Consider the following 19,306-nt stretch of genomic DNA (forward strand, 5'->3'; position numbering starts at 1 on the left):
TGAAGATTGAGGAACTTCCCATGGTGATGCTTGAGCTTGTGAGGATTGAGTTTGTGAGGATTGAGCTTGTGATGACTGAGCTTGTGACTCGCCAAAATGTAGTCCATGTAACATATAAATGAATTGTCAGACACATTACCGATAGCTAAAAAACTAAGACCCTAACCAAGACCCTAACCTGATATTTCCTTGGACTGCTTCTTGGTTTCTTAGGTGGGCTCTGAACAAAAGCCTTCCGACATGTATTCTTGTAGTGCCCTTCTTCTTTGCAATTAGAGCATGTCATTACCCTGTTCGCACGGCTCAGCTTGGTAGTAGACACTGTCTCATTGGTTCCCTTCTTTCCATCATAGTTTTTAGGCCTACCAGGCTTGCCATTTCGATTAGGTGGTGGAATCACACCTAATCTATTGGTCTGAGGCCACTCTATCATCCCATTTACATGTCTGATCCCAAAATTGTAGGTTTCACGCCACTTAGAGGTTGTGTAGCAAGGAGCAACAAATTCAGAACACCAAGGATAACCTTAGCAGCATGGATGCAAGGAATACCATTCATTTGCCAGCTTCGACATGCACAAGTCTCATTCTCCAAATTCACCACATATGCCTGGTCTTTATCCTCCACCTCAGTCTCTGGCCCAATTGCCCAACGCAGACTACACTCTTTTGACTTCTTCTTAACCTTGTCTAACTCTTTATGTGTCTTCTGGGTGAACCTAGTCTTCATGTCCTTAGCCATCTTAGACCTATTGTAGTTCCTAGTCATACATTGGTGCCTTATCTCCTCTGACATGTCTAGCAGAGGCTTCTTCCTAGGCTCCCTGATGGTCTTGTTGAAGGATTCACACAAGTTGTCCAAATTATCATTGCAGTAGGAGCCTATCTTGAAGAAAGCTCTAGACCAAGTCTTTGGCTTTGTCTTTATCAGAGATGCATGTGCGCCAGGATCATAGTTCTTAAGCTCGTCCATGTTGTAGTTGAACATCCCAGGAGTGTAGCTCCTTGCAATGAACCAGAAGAACCTCTGTAACCTTAGATCTTTTCCACCTTTCCTCCAGTTCTCGTAAATATGGCGACAACACTGTCTATGCTCAGCTTCTGGAAGGAGGGTATGAACTGCCTTCACTAATCCCTACAAGATCAGAAAAAAAAAAGAAATTAGAAACATTCATTGAGTATCATGAAAGCAAGGTGTTTACCTTTTGTTTGTCAGACATTATAATAAAGCTGTTCCCATCTTCCAATCCCAAATCCAAGGCCAAACGCTTCACAAACCAATCCCAGTTTGTATCATTCTCTATCTCCACTAGAGCCCAAGCAATAGGGACAATCCTATTGTCTCCATCTATTCCAACCGCAGCCAACAACTGTCCCTTGATGTCCCATTTTAAAAAGGCTCCATCAAAGCCAATAACAGGCCTACAAGTCTTATTTCATGCTTCCTTTTGTGCTTGGAAACACATGTAGAGCCTGTAGAACCTCTGCTTGCTTCCAACCGTGGCTCCTGGTATGGTCTCAATTTCCATGGTTGATCCAGGATTGCTCCTCAATATCTCTGCTTGGTAATCCCAGATTTTATCAAAATGCTCCTCATGGGTCTTCCTCCTTTCTTTCATCACCTTCGTCTTGGCCTTAATGCATGAGTTTTCTAAAACTTCCATCTTATACTCCCTCAAGATCTCAGCCTGTATCTCCTTTGCTGTGAGCTTAGGATTCAGCCTTAACCTCTCAGCAAATAGACTTGCAATTACTGACCTTTTAAGTATCTTGAAATACCCTGTCCTCTCACACTTATGGTCATTGACGTATGTCTTTACCATCAACTTCTGTTTTCTCCTATCATACGAACAGTAGACTATCCAGGGACATGGAGCCTCATCATCTCTCATCTCAGCGGCACATTTTGGCCCCATCTTCAAGCTACTGGATCTGTAGTACTTGATGTTGTATCTGGTTTTCAGGGTATACCTGAGACAAGCATGTTTGAAGTCCTCAGCATCTGAAAATGTCTTGCCTAGCTGAAGGAGCTCCTCTGGATCAGTGTCTTCTCTGTAAGCTTGTGCTGGTATCATCTCCTCTTCATTCTCATCATCTGATGACACAAGATTATGGATTTTATCATCATCCCATGCATCATCATCCCCTTCGTCTTCATCGACCTCACAGTCATCATTTTTTGCTTTATCACCAAAATAAAGACTCAAATCTGTACAACCAACTTCCTCAATGCCAGCAATACTGTTCTCATCTTCCCTACCATCATCACCTATATCCCCAAATTCCTCTTCTTCATTTACCACAATCTGGAGAAATTCTTCTTTGTCATCACCATCATCACCTAGACTCTTCTCCGAGTTTAACTTCTGCTTCTTCGATTGTCTAGGAGGCACATTCCTCAATGCCAGCAATACTGTTCTCATCTTCCCTACCATCATCACCTATATCCCCAAATTCCTCTTCTTCATTTACCACAATCTGGAGAAATTCTTCTTTGTCATCACCATCATCACCTAGACTCTTCTCCGAGTTTAACTTCTGCTTCTTCGATTGTCTAGGAGATGACGCAGGCGACCCATATGAAGTTCCCCGCCTTGTCTTCGACGTCTCTGTAGATGCCAACATCGATATCCCTTCAACCTTTTTACGGATCCTCGATCTCTCCGGCGATGACAAACTCATAGAAGCATCGAGTTCTCCACCCTTCTTCGACTCTTGAACCGCTTCGTCACTTCCATAATCGAAATTCCTCATCGCTCCGAAAATCATTACCTCCCTTCCATTCCTTGTGAACTTCGTCTTTACCATCTCCTCACATCACAAGAAAAATCCCCAAATCGATTTGAGAAATTAGGGTTACGTTCAAACACGGGTTTCGTTTTGTTTGATTTCAATCAAACACATCTTTTGATCAATAAAAATAAACATGTGTGGTAATCTTCCGAAAAGTCCACTAGCTCAGTGGCAAAACCCCCTAAAGACCACGAGTGCACGGGTTCGAGTCCAGCCAACAACAATTTTAATTAAGCAAAACGACGTCGTCTTGAGATTTTGTATTTAACAAAACAACTGGATGAAACGACGAGTTTCACTAAACGGCAGTAATTAACGGTGAGTTAACACTGTCTTAACTATCGGTTAACGGTGTGTTAATCTGGTAAGTCAACCGTAAGTTTGTGAATAAACTAAAAAAGTCAACAAAAGATCTGGGTTTTATTGGTCAGGCTCAAGTACATGTTTCTTTTGGTAATTTTCGCAAAGTTTAGTGTTTTTTTGGCCGATTTCTCTAAAAAAATATGATTTTCGCCATGAGATTTGTGTGTTTCTGTAAAAAAAAAAAATTATGATGGTTGACACCCTGTAATAGACACTACAAATTCAATTTTTTCCACCTACTGAATGGGTTCTAATTAATGGCTGTGAAGGTTTTTGCTTTATATTTGTCCCCTCCTTTTCTCCTATCCTCAACTCATTTCTCCTCTCTTTTCAACCATACTTAATGCACTTCCTTATCAGTTTCCTCTATAGTATAAAGAGACTACGCTCCCATAAATCTATGCACACACCCCCGCGCCTATTACATACCCTCACACAGTCACACCGATAGCATCTAAGTAGTTTAGCCGTGTTTTAGGAGAATGACTTTGACAAACACAAGAACTTATTACATTACTAGTTTTTTGGACGATTTACATTATTAGTTAACTTTCATAAAATACCAACTAATGTCACTAAGTAGAATCCTTCCTGTGTTCAAAATGTATTTTGGGTACATTGATAGAAAAGAGTTATATCATACATGAATCATTTAAATTAGAACGCGATAATTTATAATATAATAAGAGATACCTTCCAAAATTTCTATTTTACATAAAACTATCTAGTTTATCTTTGGATTTGAAATTTTGGTTTTACATAAATTTATGTAATATATTTTTTTCCTCTATAGCAGTGGTTAGAAGTTGGTGAACCAACATTCTATGACTGTATATTAAATTCCATTGAGAAGAGTTCTTACTTGTGAGACGAAGAGAAAATCCAAAACAATGTGTAAGTGTAATTCTTAATCATAAAATACACTTGATGATGATATGATCATGAATCGTGACAATCAACTGTTTAGGCATTACTACTGAACTGTAATTTAGAAAATTTTGCAAGTGAAGGCCGTAATAATGCAATGTATGACTTATATTTTGAAAATATCAACTTCTGAAATTGCTTGAAAGTTGAAACAAACTAAATAAGTAGATAATTTTTTTTAAGTAGATAGTTTTAATAAACATAAGAAGTAAATAAATAAGTAAAACCTAGCCAAGTCAACATGAATTTCTTTAAATCAAGAATTTTTAATATGTATAAGCCTATAAGGCATGCATGCATTGATAAATTTCCAGCAACTTCAACGGCTTAAATCTTACAAGTTTCAATCTATTTTTGCTTTCTTCTTTTTTTTTGGACATATAACATTTAATGAGCGCTAACTATAATACAAAGTCATTTTCTCGTGAGAACAAAGCATTCATGGAATGAAATTGTGTTGGAACTCTTTTTCTTAGGAAGAAAATATTGAAGAAAAGATCGTCTAACTGAAAATTCATATCTTCGCCTTGTTATTTTGAAAAATGTTTTTTAGCGAGTCATATTACTAAAAGCCAAAGATGATGATATTTCCTTATAGTATGTTGTCAAACATCATCAATTAAACTTTGGAAACGCTAATAAATTATCAAAATATGATGCCGTAATTCTAAGATATGATGTCAACTATTTACCAAAACAATGTCCTATACTGAAATGATTACAACAAAGTTAGTGGATGTAATCAAAATCAAAACCAAATTGAAATGTACTACTACTAGCTAGTTTAGCAACAACAATTTTTTTTTTGAGAAAACAAAAGTAAAAGTCGTATATGACCAATCTCTAAAAAGAATACTAAAAAAACATAAAAATCAAAGGTCAAATTTAACTTTGGTATAATCCCAAAGTACTCATAATGAAAAATATTGACCAAAGTACCCTTCACCCATCATTCATCTAAAAAAGGTCAAAAACTCCCTCACCGTCTCTCTCTCCCCGCAGACAAAGAAAGCTTTGCAATTTGCAAACTCATTCATTATTATTTGTACCCATCTTCTCTTAACCAAAAAAAATGTCTACAGAAGATAAGAGGTGAGGATATCTTCTCCATCCGACATCAGACAAGCCCTCCAAGTTTTGTTCTCTGTGTTTCGTTCCTGTCTGAAGAAGAAATGGGAAGCAAATGGCGAAAAGCAAAGATAGCTTTAGGTGTAAATCTGTGCCTTTACGTTCCCAAAACGCTCGAAGAAGAGTCGAGAAGATCAAACGACGCCGTTTCGCTTTCTCCGGTAACGGTTCCAAGGCCCACGACGCCGGTTCCTTCCTCCTCTGGTCTCAGATTGCCTCGGTCTTTTAGCAAATCCTCATCAAAGGTTTGTTTTTTATACCTTTTAAGATTCAAAGTTTAGTTTTTTTTTTATTATCTCGTGTGTTGATAATCTATGCGTTTTGATTCCATTTCATCTCTAAAGGTTGAATTTTTCCGGTCAAATTTGTTTGCTAATTTCGAAATTGCTTTAGCAAAAAAAAAAAAGTTGTGAAATTTCGTTTTGGGTCACCGTTGGATCGACGGGGAGGCAGCGAATCCAAGGGCTAATCTTTCTTGGAACCACCAAATTAATTTAATTTACTTTTTTTAATTGTTATTTGTATCTATTTTTAACTTTATTAATTTGTTTAATCTTCAACTACTTCTTTTTTTCTAAAAAGTGTTTGGATCTTCACGCACATCAAGTGATCTTTTTGACTAAACAAAAACTCGTTTATTTTTCAAGGGAATAAAATCATGAAAAGAATCTTAAAATGGAGAATGTTTCATATAATTAGATGTGGGTTTTCAACTCTGTGACTATCAACTTTTTCTGCCAATAGATCTTGTGTTAGAGATTCATAAACTTTCAAAGTATTGACCTTTTTGAAAACTATTGGTGAAATAAAAATCTTTTTTTAGGTCAAATAATAATAATGTCTTGAGGGGTAATGAGGATTAGTAAATGAAAATGTAGACTGATTAGTGAAGACTAGGATGGGTGAACGTCTCTCCTTCAAACCAACTTTATCTTATAATTCGAACCACTATATACTCATCAATATTGGGTTCTGTCTTTGTCCCGGGTTTATAGTGCCTCTTGTTCTGTCTTTCTCCATTATTTATTGGTAAAAATGAGCAATTTGCTGTGATGTAATTATCAACTCTCCCAAATGGAGCCACTATGGGATATAAAGTTTTTGGTGAATAGTCAAGTGCACTTCTACGGACCAATCTTTTTTTTTTTGCATTCAACTTTTCAATTATTGTTGAAAGATACCCTTCTTATTTTCTTAATGCTCTAAATCTACTGCTATTACTCTGATATTATCCTTACTATAAACTAAGCTGTAAATTTTTTAACCTTTAAAATATACATAAGCATCTGGTTTTAAGTTCACATTTTCTTTAACTTTGCTTTTGCATTATTGTTATTTCAACTTTGATCCTTATGGGTTGAATTTGCCTAAAAAGCTTTTAATTACTGATTTGGTTAATACTGTTCTTTAACTTTATAAAGCTGTGTCCTTTGTCTTTTCCCCTCTTTTGTTTATTGTTCTTTTTAATTGTTTGACCTCATAGATTCCATATTCTAACAAAGAAACCATTTTTTTCTTGGTCCAATCTTATTAAATGGTCAAACTACTAAACCTATGATGGGTTAAACTCAAACACAAGTCTCTTTGACCTTTTTCTTAGATTATGGTAAATGGAAAGATTCCATTTTGCTCTTCTTTTTATGCATCATTCAATAATAGAGCCTCATAGTAACAGAAACAAATGTGTCAGAGAGACTATGACATGACTCACTTATGTCAGTGTTTCTTTGGATTCTTTGTAATTACAACAATGACCCTTCTCACTCTGAATTAACTAAGAACCTTTATCCATATTCTGCAGAAAACGTGTGCAATATGTTTAACCGCGATGAAAGCTGGACAAGGCCACGCCATCTTCACAGCGGAATGCTCACACTCGTTTCATTTCCACTGCATCACCACCAACGTCAAGCACGGCAATCAGATCTGTCCCGTCTGCCGCGCCAAATGGAACGAGGTCCCTCTTCAGAGCCCTAATGCTAAGTCCAAGTCCCCTGTGAAACCCATAATTAGACCAAGAGATGATGCTTGGATGACACTACCACCGCGCAGGTCTGCTCAGAACCAACCTTCTCCACGTCCAAGACCCGTCTCATCGATCTTCAACACCGAGCCAGCTGTTTTTAACGACGACGAGGCTCTGGAACATCAGAACCGCCCTGCTGAAACCGAGCCTGGTGTTACAGGGAAGTTAGAAGTTAAAACGTATACAGAAGTCTCAGAAGTGTTGAGATCGGTTTCCTTTAAAGATTTCGCTGTACTCATCAACCTTAAAGCTCCTTCCGCTTCGAAGTCTTCCTCACGCGCGCCCGTTGATATAGTGACGGTTCTTGACGTGAGCGGAAGCATGGCGGGAACAAAGCTAGCGCTGCTAAAACGTGCGATGGGGTTCGTGATACAGAACCTCGGCCCGTTCGACCGTCTCTCCGTTATCTCCTTCTCCTCCACGTCGCGACGTAGCTTCCCTCTCCGTCTCATGAACGAGACCGGTAAGCAAGAGGCGCTGCAGGCGGTTAACTCGCTGGTCTCGAACGGAGGGACTAACATCGCTGAAGGGTTGAAGAAAGGCGCGAAGGTTCTGATCGACCGTAGATTCAAGAACTCGGTGTCTAGCATCGTGCTCTTAACAGACGGTCAAGATACATACACCATGACTAGTCCCACTGGTGGTGGACCTAAAGGAGGTGATTACAAAACGCTTCTTCCTAAAGAAGTAAACCGGATCCCGGTTCACGCGTTTGGGTTTGGCGCTGACCATGATGCTTGTTTGATGCATTCCATTGCGGAGAACTCTGGAGGGACGTTTTCTTTTATAGAGTCTGAGACTGTTATACAAGACGCGTTTGCGCAGTGCATTGGTGGTCTTCTCAGCGTCGTGGTGCAGGAGCTGAGCGTTAGGGTTGAGTGTGTTCATCCTGTGTTGAGGATTGGTTCGGTTAAAGCTGGAAGCTACCGGTTTGATTCGAGTACCGGGACTATAGGAGTTGGTGATCTCTACGCTGAGGAAGAGAGGAACTTCTTGGTGAATCTTGATGTTCCCGTCGTTAACGGCGTCGTTTCGGATTCTATGTCGTTGCTTAGGGTTAGATGTGTTTATAGAGATCCGGTGACGAAAGAGACTGTTGAGTTGAGTAATTCTAGTGAAGTGAAGATTTTCAGACCGGTGGTGATGTCGGAAGGAAGAGCTGTTGTCTCGGTTGAAGTTGATAGACAGAGAATAAGGTTACGTGCAGCGGAAGCAATCTCTGAAGCTAGGGTTTTAGCTGAGCGGGGTGAGTTAACAGAAGCTGTTTCGGTTCTAGAGGCTTGTCGTGGGGTTTTGTCGGAGGCTGTGTCGGGGAAAGCGGGAGATCCGTTGTGTGTGTCTTTGTGTGCGGAGCTGAAGGAGACGCAGGAGAGGATGGCGAGCAGACAAGTGTACGAGACTTCGGGTAGGGCTTATGTTCTCGCTGGTCTGAGCTCGCATTCGTGGCAACGAGCCACGGCGAGAGGGGATATGAGTGATACCACGACGATGAGTTACCAGACGCGGTCGATGGTGGATATGGTGAATCTTTCTCAGACCATGAACTTTGGTTCCCCTTTGGCGAACTCGAGTTCGAGTCCGAATCCACCGGGTCGGAGGAAACTTCGGCAGGCTCTTACTTTTCCGGCGAGGCCAAGAGCTAGGTGATTGCTTGCTGGGAAGGGGTTTGAACATTGTGGTTTTTTTTTCTTAGTATGATTTTTATTTTGCAACTGGGAGGGGTAGTTTATGTTTAATTTCTCAATTTTGGGGGTATAAGTTGAATGATTAGCTTTCTTGTGGGTTTGAAACAAAGAACAAGAAAATGGGACAAATGTGGCTTAGGTATATATAATGGCATTTTTAGCAAGAGTGGCTTTATTATTGGTTTCCTAATTATAAAATAATTCTAATTTTGTTAATTTGTTTCCTTAATGTGTTTGGAGAGAGCGTGTCAGTTGTGAATCTTGTGATTGTGGAGAAAATGTTCTCCCATAAATATTATAAAAGTTAAATACGTAAAATTCCAAAATTTTTGCCATTATATATAGTGTTGAACTTAGAAATATTTCTAAAGTTTCTATATAGTTCTATTCAGGGGCGGACACACATCGTAATGTACGGGGGCACGTGCCCCCAGCTAATTTTTTTATTTTCTTTAACAGTTACTGTAAGAGTATAGAAGTGCCCCCAATCCAAAATCAAAATATAGTAAAAACTTTTTCCGTGCCCCCCCCCCCCATTAAATCTGATTCTTCATCCGCCCCTGGTTCTATTCGGATATTCATGATTATTTGGCAGACTAATGGATTTTGACGGACAATTGATGGTAAATTTTGTAGTAGCTGTTAGCTAATATAATAACTGAATATTACGAGAAAAGAACCAAAAAAAAAAACATATCGCTTAAAACTGCTATTTTATATGCTTAATGACTGGGAAAATATCAGGTGAAATAATATCTAAATTATTTAGCAGATATTTGAAGATAAATAGATAGTCATGTTTTTATAGAGAAATATTGATGATAAATCTATTATAAACCTGTTAACATAAGTTTCTGGTATGCTAATCCAAACCGAATTAGGCCTGATTTTACTTGAATATCCATCGGCCTTGTTAGCCCAATGATAAATTATGAAGGGACAACTATGAATGATTTGTCGCGTAGTTTGATTTGGACATATACATCAAGTCATTAGTCGACATGAATGTGTGTGTGTGTGTATACACGCATATAACGCTAAAGGAGGAGCATGATGCAAGTTGCAACGCCAACGACTATACAGTTATTTGCACTAATCTGATACTCTCTCCGTTACTAAAAGATGTATGTTCTAGAAAAAAAATTTGTTTCAAAAAAATACATTTTTTACCTTTTCAATGTATGATTTTATGAAAAATTGTAAGTTTCAAAAAAATTAATGGTGTTTATTGAATTTCTATTGGCTAAAAATTATGAAAAATTGTTATTCACAAAAAACAATGCATATTTAATGAGTTTTCTTAATATATGTGAAAAGTCTAGAATATCCATCTTTTAAAAACAGAGGGAGTATGTCACTGCCAGGCCTGGTCATTACCATCTATATTGTTTTCAGTGCATATCATAAAAAAATTGGTTGGTATTTAAAAAAGAGTTATTTTCATAAAAAAGTCGCTTAACGTGTTTTTATTAAAGTGATTTACAAGTCAGTTTCAATTTTTTTATTACACTGTCAGACACTTACGACTACAAAGGTAGATTTTTGTTGGTTGTTTAGACGATTACCCATCTCCTTTCTCTACTTTTTTGTTAAAATCATTTTTTTATTTTATTTTCCAGTTCCCAACAAGTTTTGTTGAGGGACAATTTTTTTGAATTTTAAATTATAATATTTTAAATTTAGAAATGCACGTCAACTTCAAATATTGTGGATCTCATTATTTGTTATCTTCGTCTTCTTTCTACTTAATTTTTTTGATAAAATCAAATCTCATCCTCCTTTTTTTGGCTAAGAACATGTTCATGCTATTACTTATTTTCTCTCACTATAACAAAAATCAAGAGCTTGTTTGGTAAACTTGTGGTTCCTCCTTCTCCTTCTTTGTGACTTTTTTTATCTATGTCTCTGCTTTTGTTGGTGGAGATGCTTGTCCTCGATGGAAATGCTTGTCATCTCTGTATTGTTGAGATTGACGTTACTGGAGCGACATCGTTGTCCTCCTAACTGTATAGGGTTCGCTTGGAAGAGTCAGTTTGCAGAAAATGTCTAATTTTATGCTATGGGAAGAATGACAATCGAGCTAGGCCTGCTCTGGATTTAGGTTCAACAGCGGCGTTTAATCTCGAGGACATGATGCAGTTTTGCAGGAGGTTCTTTGCGGCAGACGAATGTATGGTAAAATTGATGTTGGTTGTTTTAGGGGTTTGTGTTGGTGAGATGAATTGTTAACTGAATTCACCAATTCGTAGAGGCTATTTGTGGCAAACATTTACCCAAGCAAACAATTGAACGTGTATTAGAGTTGACTACCTATTGTTGTGTGCTGTGTTGGAAAGATACGTACATGTGTACACCTATATGTAGAGCATGATTGACTGCATTTAGGTGTACCCATGTACATTATGAAATTGTTGTATATATGTACATTTGTAAAAGATACGTCCATATGGACAGTAACGCATGTGTACACTATTTGTGTGAATCAGGTTATTGTACATGTGCACATGTATTGCATGATATTTACATAAGATTAACTAACTATAGTAAATTTTCAAAGTGTACACGAGTACAACAAAACTGACCAGGACTGGTGTACATATATACAACATATGATAGTTTTCAGGTGTACACCGAAGGTGAAAAAGTCTGATGCGCATTCTCTCTCAAAACAGAAAAATATCAATTTAGCTAAGTATTAATTACATCAGCAACATAGGCTCGAATGATAAAAACATGTAAAATATAGTACAAAGAATTGGAGAAAATATCATCATCTTCCATATGATTTCTTGTTTATTGGGTTGCAATGGCTTCCTTACCGTGGACAAACATCACGTTGTAGAGAAAACACGAGTCTTGTACAGATGAGGGAAATATTCTTTGACACCATCTTCTTCTCTTCTTTCCGATGGTATATGATGATTCAGGAAAAAAATGAAATAAGTATCATTATTCATAACAAAGTGGTAAACAACTATATTTGACATTTGGTTCGGTTCTGGTTTGAGTTCAGACTCTGGATACCCGATTGATTCAAGCGGCGTTGACAAGGCGAAAGCTTTGACCAACGGAGTAGTATAGTTTGAAGCGGTTAACGAACTCAAAGCAGCACAAAGAATTATCAAACGGTTAATCATGAACCTGAGCGAGTGAGGCGGAGATGATTAACATAATGAATTTCCCAGCGACGGAGGAAGAAGATGAGATGAGGCATATGTCATATAAGCTGATGTAAAGATTGTTATCAATGTCAAGACGAAAGAAAATTTGGGTTAGAAAGATGAACACAAATTTGATAAGGAAGAGACGAGATACGTGGGTCGGTGAGAAAAATAGTGAATTATTGGTGGATAAAAAATGTAATTTAGGCTGTCAATTACAATCTATAAAAGTAAATCCAACGGCTATAAATTGTTGTAGATATAAGTCAAATCATTGTTTATAAAACATATATTTAATTATTATAATAATGTTAGTTTGGTCTGAGAGTACAAAGGAGATATTACATTTGTGTTTCTTTTACTTTTCACGATAGAAGAGTCCTAGGAGCAAGAACTGACTCAAACTGTAATTAGAAACTAGAAAACTGTCTTTGAGTGTAATACTTTCTTGTAATACTTTCTTTTTATTACATTGGAAAGCACTTTGTGCTACCAACACACTTATTTGTGGTTGAAAACCACTTTAGCCTTTCAAAAGAGAAACCATAAGAGATGTTTTGGTCATTTAACATTGTTATAGTTTGGTGGACCTGAAACCAAAGTTAGACTTGATATAACTAATCGTGTTTTTAGTTTCCTTTTCTTTACTTTTATTTTTAATTTCTAATGAAACTGAAACAAAATAAAAGTCTAAAGATCTCTTTTTCACATCATCCCCTTCATCGCACACCACTGTAAAAAGCTTAAATTGCAGATTGAAAAACCATGTAGATGGCAACATGGTCGTCATTTTCAAGTCTCTCCTCAGCCGCTATAGCACCGGAGGAGATGACGACTGAGAAAGCCAAACGTGACAGACAGCTGGAGAGCTTCGTTGTCCGCGACCTAAAACAGCAAGTTCCATTCCGACAGAGCTCTATGCAATCCGTCTCAAGGTGAAATCATTTCCTCCTCGTCGTGGCCTTCATGCTCGGGACCGGAGTTGTGTCCCGTCGCATCAGTTGCAGATCGAAGAAAAGCTTAATGGGAGCAACAATGGTTAACTTTAACCAAGCGCTTGTGGTCGAGTGGCGCGAGGCGAATTCGTTGGTCCTAAGGGCCGCGGGTTCGATCCTCCCCCTCAGATATGCCCAAGTGTTTGGCCAGGCAATTGGGTATCTAATTCCCATAGTAACAAATGGGCTGCCTCGCGCCGAGGGGTTAGTCCCCTGGGGGTTGAGATCCCTCCAGGTTAATCAAAAAAAAAAAAAAAAAAAAAAAAAAAAAAAACAATGGTTAACTTTGGATTATTGTCACATATGGTCCTCAAGCTCTTGGGTATTTTTCAATTTATCTCAAACTTCTAATCTGTTCAATTTTGCATAACGAATTTGTCTTGATACTTTTAATTGTGCAATCTAGACCCAGCGAATATTTTGATTTTGGTACATTGGTCCTTGTCATTTTGTTGTATTTCATTTTATGCCCAAATGTTTCTGATTTGCAAATAAAACCTTTTGATTTGGTCTCAAATTTCCAAATGTGCACTTTAACCTCTTTTATATGCAAATGAAACAAAAATGCTATGGGTATACTAAAAGAGATGCTAAATACCATTAAAATTATAAGATACCAATGGATATGATAAATAACAGTAAAAACATATGTACATGCCACTATGTACACGACAATGTGTACACAAAATTTTAAGACCGCATGTACATGCTATTGTGTACACAAAATTTTTACTATCCACATGTACAATGATTCACATGTACACCATTTAACTTAGACAATGTTCACATGTACACATTATTTAAAATTTTACCAAAACCATAAATCTTATTTTTCACTTTCAACATGTACAATGTTTCAAACAAAAAAAAACATGTACACGAGTTCAATGGTACATTTCACAAGTAATGATATCCAATGATTCGAATGCTTTAGAGTATTTTTTGAGTTAATTTTAAATTATTTTAAGTTTCATTTCATTGTGTACACATAAATATATTTTACATAAATATATTTTCATAAAAAGTTAAAAAGTTAAATCTTATTTTTCAACTTAAACAGAAACCCCATTTTGTGAAAAAAAAAATATTTATATTAGCTAAAATTGAAAAATATTTCTTCCATTCCTGATGTTTTTTAACATTCAAGCATATTAAGAATACGATGAATATTAAAAATATATATCTCTATAAAACAAGAAAAATCTAAAACTCTTACTTTCTTATAACAAAATTAATTTCCATCAAAATTTGTGTTTCTATTCTTTAATTTATAGAAAAATATTTGTCGTTCTAGGTTTGGGGTAAATAATAAAGATGTCTGCTCTGAAGTAGTCACTGATGTAGTTGCTGACGCAGACGACATGTTGACGCAGACGACATGTTGAGTGGTGAAGACCATGTGGAGTCAAGATGCTGAACTGAAGTCGTTGAGACTTGGAGAGCAAGAAAATATTTTGGAGAAAAGACAAGAGGAATAAACTTGGGAGCAAGTTTATGACTTAAACTCATTTGCAATGATGAGATATCAAAATACAAAGTTGAAGGTAAGTGTCGATTTTCTTGTGCACAGTGTTGTAATGATATTCGTATATAATCATATTAATAATATCCACGTGCATACATGTGTTCATGTACAGCTTATTCAGTGATAGACATGATAACTTCATACATGTCACTTGAAAAAAATTTACCAATGTCCTTTTAATATCAGCCATATGTATGACGTTTTGTGTATATTTATATGTATAAGATCGAGTGTACACAAGAAATACATTATCCACATGTACAATGATTCACAAGTTGCAATATTTTCTCGGTAAAAATATTGTCCATGTGTACATATATTTTTCACTTTCAACATGTAAAATATTTAAAACAAAAAAAACATGTACACGAGTTCAATGGTACATTTCACAAGTAATGATATCCAATGATTCGAATGATTTAGAGTATTTTTTGAGTTAATTTTAAATTATTTTAAGTTTCATTTCATTGTGTATATTGCATATATTTGTCCATGTATATAGTGCATATATTTTTCCATTTGCATTTGATAGTGTCTAGAATGCACAATTAAAATTTTGGGCCAAAATCAAGAACATATTTAATCAAGATGGGAAGTTTATGAGCAGAAATGCAAATCATCTAAGATAGTAGGGACCGTCGTGCAATTATTAAGATCTTTGAAATGTATAATCTGAAAGTCGTGGGCCGATTTGTAAATAACGAGATGCTATGAGGATCAATTGTGCAAATAATTAAAAATCCACCATTGGAGGATCTCTCCAGGTTCTCGATCTGAGATGGCCGCGACAGCGAGAAGCGACGACTCTAGAGCTTCGGGACAGGCGGTCACGGCGGCGATATTTGAGCACAGCCGCGACTTGGTGAGTAACCTCGACGAGTAAAGCTTGACGAGGATGAGTCCATACGGCGGTTCAAATAAGTACTGTCGCCTGAGTGAACCCATCATAATTCTAGCTAGAAGAAGGCCAACATTAAATCACCAGATTTGTTTTTAGATGAGTAACATGTACGTGTTCAAGAGCTTGAATGAAAGCTTCGTGGTGTTCTATGGTTATTTTGTGGAGATTTTTTTTAAATTGATTTTGTTATAAAAGAACTGGAATTTATTTGTATCGCAGGAATTTAAATAAGGGCGAAATTTTATACTCGTAGAAAAAAATAACACTGATACAGAGAGAATAGAAGAGAAGTGTTTTTAAGGTGTGTTCTTACAAATGATCCAAATCAATCATATATAGAAAATAAATTTACTGTGCAAATAGTACAGCGGGACCCACATCTTTAATTATTTCAACATTTTCGGTGGCCGCTGCTTTTGACTTTCGTAACACTCCCCCTTGGGGGCCGGTGTCACTATCCGCTCTCGCTTAACGTCTCTGTTGCCTCATTAAAAACCTTTCCAAGAAAACCCAATGGGAAAAACCATAGTAAGGTAAAAAGAGTACAACTACGTAAGCTCCCCCTCGAATAAGCAGTCATAGATCCTTCTGATGACGCATCCCAATGTTATGGATGTGTTTTCTGAATACCGAGGTAGAGAGTGATTTTGTGAAGAGGTCAGCTGCATTGTCGCATGATCGAACATATCTTACTTCAATCTCTTTATTCTTCTCGAGCTCTTGAGTGTATGAGAAGAACTTAGGAGGTATATGTTTGATTCTATCGCTTTTGATATATCCATTTCTGTAACACACAGTTAATATTAATAAAGAAAAAAAAACTTTCATAAGTAAACATATTATTCATCAATAACAAGTACACAATAATTATACATTAGATATTTTGAAATACAACATTATTTTGAAAGTGAAATACATAATATTTTATGGCATCACTAGGCATTATTAAGCTTGATCAGTACAAGCACTTCAAATATTTTGATGAGTGGCCTCGTCGAAATCTCCCATAAAGTCAGAGGATTCGAGGTATGTCGATGTTGTACCCACAAGGTGTTCATTGAGATTTACTTCCTTTGCCTTGCCTTTAATAGATTCTTGGTACAATTGGCATAGATGCCGAGGAGTTCGACATACTTGAGACCAGTGTCCCTTCGATCCACATCTGTAACAGACGTTCTCATTTTTATGAGTAGGGTTTTCTTGGGTTTCTTTTCCTTTTACCCGATCAGATCGATTCCATGTGTTGGATCCCCTTCCTCTTGGGTTGTTACTCCTTTCATGGTTGCGGTTAAATCGATAACCACGACCACGACCAAAACCACGATTGTGACCACGGCCACGACCACGCCCACGATAGGAATAATTTCCGCCGACCAATAAATAATAAACAGGATATAAGGCGGCTCGGCCGACCAATAAATAATAAACAGGATATAAGGCGGCTCGGCCGACCAATAAATAATAAACAGGATATAAGGCGGCTCGGCCGACCAATAAATAATAAACAGGATATAAGGCGGCTCGGCCGACCAATAAATAATAAACAGGATATAAGGCGGCTCGGCCGACCAATAAATAATAAACAGGATATAAGGCGGCTCGGCCGACCAATAAATAATAAACAGGATATAAGGCGGCTCGGCCGACCAATAAATAATAAACAGGATATAAGGCGGCTCGGCCGACCAATAAATAATTAACAGGATATAAGGCGGCTCGGCCGACCAATAAATAATTAACAGGATATAAGGCGGCTCGGCCGACCAATAAATAATTAACAGGATATAAGGCGGCTCGGCCGACCAATAAATAATTAACAGGATATAAGGCGGCTCGGCCGACCAATAAATAATTAACAGGATATAAGGCGGCTCGGCCGACCAATAAATAATTAACAGGATATAAGGCGGCTCGGCCGACCAATAAATAATTAACAGGATATAAGGCGGCTCGGCCGACCAATAAATAAATTAAATTACTAGTAAATAATATAGGCGGTATTCCGGCCATTATAACATGATATAAATAATAGTAGAGGCGGTATACCGACCATTATAACAGGGTATAAATGATACAAATAAATTTTACCGAATCGCAGAGTGATCGTGCTGATAACGTGTTATAAAAGAACTGAAATTTATTTGTATCGCATGAATTTAAATAAGGGCGAAATTTTATACCCGTAGAAAGAAATAACACTGATACAGAGAGAGAATAGAAGAGAAGTGTTTTTAAGGTGTGTTCTTACAAATGATTGAAATCAATCATATATATAGAAAATAAATTTACTGTGCAAATAGTGCAGCGGGACCCACATCTTTAATTATTTCAACATTTTCGGTGGCCGCTGCTTTTGACATTCGTAACAGATTTGTAATTTTGTCTTTTGTTTTTTCGTTTTTATCAGAAAGAAAAAATCAAGTGAAAAATAGAAAGGAATAAAAATTCAGATCTGTTTGGTTAAATCTCGACCGTCGAAATATCAGAAAAAAAAATCAATGGTTGGAAACAAAGGCCCTTTAGTTAGTCAGTGTGAGCGCATCCGCATTGGAGTTTCAAGACAAAAATTTACACGTTTTTCGAGAAGAAAAAATATTAAAATAATCGGATTTTAATGAACCCAGTTCGTGCAAGTTCGCTGGAGTGAACTCGGGTCGTTACTGTTCAGCGGGCCCCACGCCATGTGGCGGCCCGCTATTGGTCAATTTTTTTTTTTTTTTTTTAAAAAAAATCAAACGAAAAATAAAAAAAATAATAAAAAATTCACATGATGAACCCCAACCGGGGGTTCATTAATGCGGCTGCTCTTATAGTTAAATTTGAACTGAAAATATTAGGAATCAATTGATCTTTAAAGAAAAACTAGATTAAGGGCGGGTATTTTTTTTTTAAAATTTTTTTTAGAAATTGAATTTTTTTATTTGTGTATTTTTTGTAATCATATTTGTGTATAAATCTTAATTAAAATCTATTTTATAAAATATTAGCAATTTAAAAATTGACCCAACATACGTTCGGTTTTTTGTTATTATATGTCTGTGTATCCGTTTATTTGTAATCATATTGTCTGTTCTAGATTTTGATCCGCAAATCTAATGTTGGCTTGTAATTTTTTATTTTTTATGTTTCTATAACTATGTAACATTTATTGATACCTCTCTAATTATTGTTTAAAATAAAATTAGATACAATTATTTAAAGAGAATAATAAGAAGCTCTTTAAATAAAAACAATAAATAGTTAGACATAAATTACATTTCTAGAAACATATTTATAGAAACATAAAAAACAAAAAAATACAAACCAACATTATACCCGCGGGTCAAAATCTAGAAACAAAGAAGGGCTTTTTGCAGAATTGACCTATAACTTAAAGTCAAACACAAAACTAACCTTCTTTTTTTTTGAAAATTGGTTTTGCCCTATTCACCCCACAAGTTTATATAATTTACGAAAATGCCATCAATTTTTTTTTCTTTTGTTTTTCGAAAATGACATTTTACTCTCTCACCCTCATCATCTTCAAGTAATTACAAGATTGTCATTGTCATCAATACCACAACCACCATGAACAACCAATTTGAAGCTCTTAATGCTCCCAAAATCGATTTACCCTTCTTCTTTTTCCATTCTTGTGAACTAAACACAACATATCTCTCACTTTCTCTCCACAATGAGCTAAAAAAACCCAAGATTTTGATTCTAAATTTTTTATGGTTCATAGAGTCATAGAAGCTAACGATTCTGGGTGGGTTACTTTCGTTTGTGATTCTGTGTGCTTGGAGAAGCCTTATGTATGCTAA

General features: G+C 36.6%; 2 protein-coding genes across 2 annotated transcripts; one reads left to right on the plus strand and one right to left on the minus strand.

Moving 5' to 3' along the window:
- Positions 1 to 438: 438 nt before the first annotated feature.
- Positions 439 to 2,753, minus strand: LOC106323314. Its single transcript, XM_013761459.1, has 4 exons — positions 2,472 to 2,753; positions 1,499 to 2,440; positions 1,202 to 1,375; positions 439 to 1,134 (listed from the first exon to the last, which is right to left on the minus strand). Exons 1-4 carry the CDS (start codon positions 2,751 to 2,753, stop codon positions 439 to 441), a joined length of 2,094 nt encoding a protein of 697 aa, XP_013616913.1.
- Positions 2,754 to 5,033: 2,280 nt separating this feature from the next.
- LOC106327301 lies at positions 5,034 to 9,122 on the plus strand. The gene is made up of 2 exons (XM_013765424.1): positions 5,034 to 5,455; positions 7,012 to 9,122. The coding sequence occupies exons 1-2, from the start codon at positions 5,255 to 5,257 to the stop codon at positions 8,881 to 8,883; spliced, it is 2,073 nt and encodes a 690-aa protein (XP_013620878.1). The 5' UTR covers positions 5,034 to 5,254; the 3' UTR covers positions 8,884 to 9,122.
- The last annotated feature ends 10,184 nt before the right edge of the window (positions 9,123 to 19,306 follow it).

This window comes from Brassica oleracea, chromosome C2 (assembly GCF_000695525.1).
Source record: "Brassica oleracea var. oleracea cultivar TO1000 chromosome C2, BOL, whole genome shotgun sequence".
NCBI classification, from domain to species: domain Eukaryota; kingdom Viridiplantae; phylum Streptophyta; class Magnoliopsida; order Brassicales; family Brassicaceae; genus Brassica; species Brassica oleracea.